The 3,473-nt window shown below is 52.3% G+C and overlaps 1 protein-coding gene across 1 annotated transcript in view; it reads left to right on the forward strand.

The window, feature by feature from the left end:
* The window catches only part of LOC107306987 (solute carrier family 2, facilitated glucose transporter member 4-like), a 16,220-nt gene that overhangs the window by 5,014 nt on the left and 7,733 nt on the right, over nucleotides 1–3,473 (forward strand). Inside the window, exons 3-5 of the mRNA XM_015850416.2 lie at nucleotides 189–349; nucleotides 1,817–1,941; nucleotides 2,909–3,024. Coding sequence (XP_015705902.1) covers nucleotides 189–349; nucleotides 1,817–1,941; nucleotides 2,909–3,024 — 402 coding nt within the window. The remainder of the gene's footprint in view (nucleotides 1–188; nucleotides 350–1,816; nucleotides 1,942–2,908; nucleotides 3,025–3,473) is intronic.

Below are 3,473 nucleotides of genomic sequence, written 5' to 3' on the forward strand. Positions count from 1 at the left end.
TTCCATATTGGATCCCATTGGGTTCCATATTGGTTCCCATTGGATTCCATATTGGATCCCATTGGGTCCCCATTGTGTTCCCATTGGGTTCCATATTGGATCCCATTGGGTTCCATATAGTTTCCCATTGTTCTCCATGTTGTCTCCCATTGGTTTCCCACGGTGTTGCCGCCATCTTGTTTTGCCAGGTCCTGGAAGCTGAATACAACCAGACGTGGACGCAGCGCTGGGGGGAGCCGCCCCCCCCCGCGGCCGTGCCCACCCTGTGGGCGCTGTCGGTCGCCATCTTCTCCGTGGGGGGGATGGTGGCGTCGCTGGGGGTCGGGATGGTGGCTGAGAGACTCGGAAGGTGGGAGGGGGCTTCCAGTGGGGTCATTGGGGTTAATGGGGTCATTGGAGTTAATGGGGTTAATGGGGTTAATGGGGGTAATGGGGTTAATGGGGTGAATGGGGTGAATGGGGTGAATGGGGTCAATGGGGTGAATGGGGTCAATGGGTTTAATGGGGTGAATGGGGTCAATGTGATGATTGGGGTGAATGGGGTGAATGGGGTTAATGAGGTCAATGTGGTCATTGGGGTCAATGGGGTTAATGGGGTCAATGGGGTCAATGTGGTCAATGGGGTGAATGGGGTTAATGGGGTTAATGAGGTTAATGGGGTCAATGGGGTCATTGGGGTTAATGGGGTCAATGTGGTCATTGGGGTTAATGGGGTTAATGGGGTCAATGGGGTGAATGGGGTCAATGGGGTCAATGGGGTCATTGGGGTTAATGGGGTCAATGTGGTCATTGGGGTTAATGGGGTTAATGGGGTCAATGGGGTCAATGTGGTCAATGGGGTTAATGGGGTGAATGGGGTTAATGGGGTCAATGGGGTTAATGGGGTTAATGGGGTCATTGGGGTCAATGGGGTCAATGGGGTTAATGGGGTTAATGGGGTCATTGGGGTTAATGGGGTTAATGGGGTCAATGGGGTTAATGGGGTTAATGGGGTCATTGGGGTTAATGGGGTTAATGAGGTTAATGGGGTTAATGGGGTCAATGGGGGTCGTTGGGGTTAATGGGTGGTCATTGGGGTGAATGGGATCATTAGGGTCTGTGGGGTCATTAATGGGGTCAGTGGGGTTAGTGGGGGGTCAATGGTGTCAATGGTGTCATTGAGGTTCATTGGGGTTAATGGGGTCAATGGGGGGTCATTGAGGTTAATGAGGTTAATGGGGTTAATGGGGTTATTAGGGTCAGTGGGGTCGTTAATGGGGTCAATGGGGTCATTGGGTTTAAAGGGATCACTGGGGTTAATGGGGTCAATGGGGTCAATAGGGTCGGTGGGGTCATTAATGGGGTCAATGGGGTCAATGGAGGGTCACTGGGGTTAATGGGGTCAATGGGGTTTATGTGGTCATTGGTGTTAATGGGGTCAATATGGTTAATGGAATCATCAGGGTCAATGGGGTCAATGGAGTCAATGGGGTCATTGGGGTTAATGGGGTTATTATGGTCAGTGGGGTCATTAATGGGGTCATTGGGGTTAATGGGGTCGCTGGGGTCAATGGGTGTCATTAGGGTCAATGGGGTTATTATGGCTAATGGGATCATCAGGGTCAATGGGGTCATTGGGGTTAATGAAGTCAATGGGGTCGATGGGGGATCAATGGGGTCAATGGGCTTAATGGGGTCAATAGGGTCATTAGGGTGAATGGGGTCATTACGGTCAATGGAGTCAATGGAGTCAATGGGGTCATTGGGATGAATGGGGTGGAGCCGCTGGGGGGCGTGGCCTCAATGTGGGCGTGGTCTGCTTTGGCCCCGCCCCCAGGAAGCACGCCATGATCGCCACCAACGCCCTGGCCTTTGTGGGCGGGGCCATGATGAGCGCCGCCAAGTGGGGCCCATCCTACATCCTCATCATCATTGGTCGGTTCCTGCTCGGCGCCTACTCAGGTATCAATGGGAAGAGAGAACGGCCCTGCTTAGTCCCGCCTCTTAAAAGGGCGATGTTCGCTCTTAAAGGGGCAATGCCGCCCCTCATGGGGACATTGTTGTCTCTTAAAGGGCCAGTGCCGCCTGTTGAAGGGGCATTGTTGTCTCTTAAAGGGGCGATGCCACCTTTAAGGGGCGATGTCATCTCTGAAAGGCGTGATATCACCTTTCAAAGTGATGTCATCTCTTAAAGTGACAGCGCCACTTCTTAAAGAGGCAATGCCACATTTTAAAGTGGTAATGTCATCTCTGAAAGGGACGTCATCATCTCTTAAAGAGACAATGTCATCTCTTAAAGGGGCAACGTCACCCCTTAAAGGGGTGGTCCAATGATCTAACGAGACAAAACCAACTTTAAATGGGGTGAAGCCATTTCTTAAAGGGGCAGTGTCACCTCTTAAAGGGGCCATGTCACCTCTTAAAGGGGCAGTGGCACCTCTTAAAGGGGCAGTGGCACCTCGAAGGGGCTATATCACCGCTTAAAGGGCAGTGTCACCTCTTTAAAGGCGGCCATATACACTCTTAAAGGGCAGTGGTCACCCTCTTAAAGGGCCATTGGTCACCTCTGTAAAGAGGGCAGTGTCACCTCTTAAAGGGCAGTGTCACTCGAAGGGGCCATTATCACTCTTGTCAAAGCGGCAGTGTCACACTCATTAAAGGAGGCAGTGGGCACCCTCGAAGGCGGCCATATCACCTCTTCAAAGTGGCAGCTGTCACCTCTTAAAGGGGCAGTGGCACCTCGAAGGGGCCATATCACCTCTTAAAGGGGCAGTGACACCTCTTAAAGGGGCAGTGTCACCTCGAAGGGGCCATATCACCTCTTAAAGGGGCAGTGTCACCTCTTAAAGGGGCCATATCACCTCTTAAAGGGGCAGCATCACCTCTTAAAGGGGACAGAGCCCATATTCTTCTCCTTCTCCCCACCCAGGGCTGGTCTCAGGGCTGGTGCCCATGTATGTGGGGGAGATCGCCCCCACCCGCCTGCGGGGGGCTCTGGGGACCCTGCACCAATTGGCCGTCGTCATCGGCATCCTGGGGGCACAGGTATGGGGAAGGATGGGGGGCAGGAAGATGACCCCATAGGGTGGGATTATAGCCCCATAGGATGGGATTATTGCCCCTGTAGGTTGGGATTATGGCATGCTGGGTGGGATTATGCCCCCATAAAATGGGATTATGACCCCATAGGATGGGATAAGACCCCAAAGAATGGGATTATGCCCCCATAGGATGGGATTAGACCCCCATAGGATGGGATTATGCCCCCATAAAATGGGATTATGACCCCATAGAATGGGATTATGCCCCCCATAGGATGGGATTAGACCCCCATAGGATTGGATTATCACCCCATATCTTGGAATTAGACCCCATAGCATGGTTTTAGACCACCATAGGATGGGATTATGCCCCCATAGGATGGGATAAGACCCCATAGAATGGGATTATGACCCCATAGGTTGGGATTATGACCCCATAGGATGGGATAAGAC

This window comes from Coturnix japonica, unplaced genomic scaffold (assembly GCF_001577835.2).
Source record: "Coturnix japonica isolate 7356 unplaced genomic scaffold, Coturnix japonica 2.1 chrUnrandom451, whole genome shotgun sequence".
In the NCBI taxonomy this organism is placed as follows: domain Eukaryota; kingdom Metazoa; phylum Chordata; class Aves; order Galliformes; family Phasianidae; genus Coturnix; species Coturnix japonica.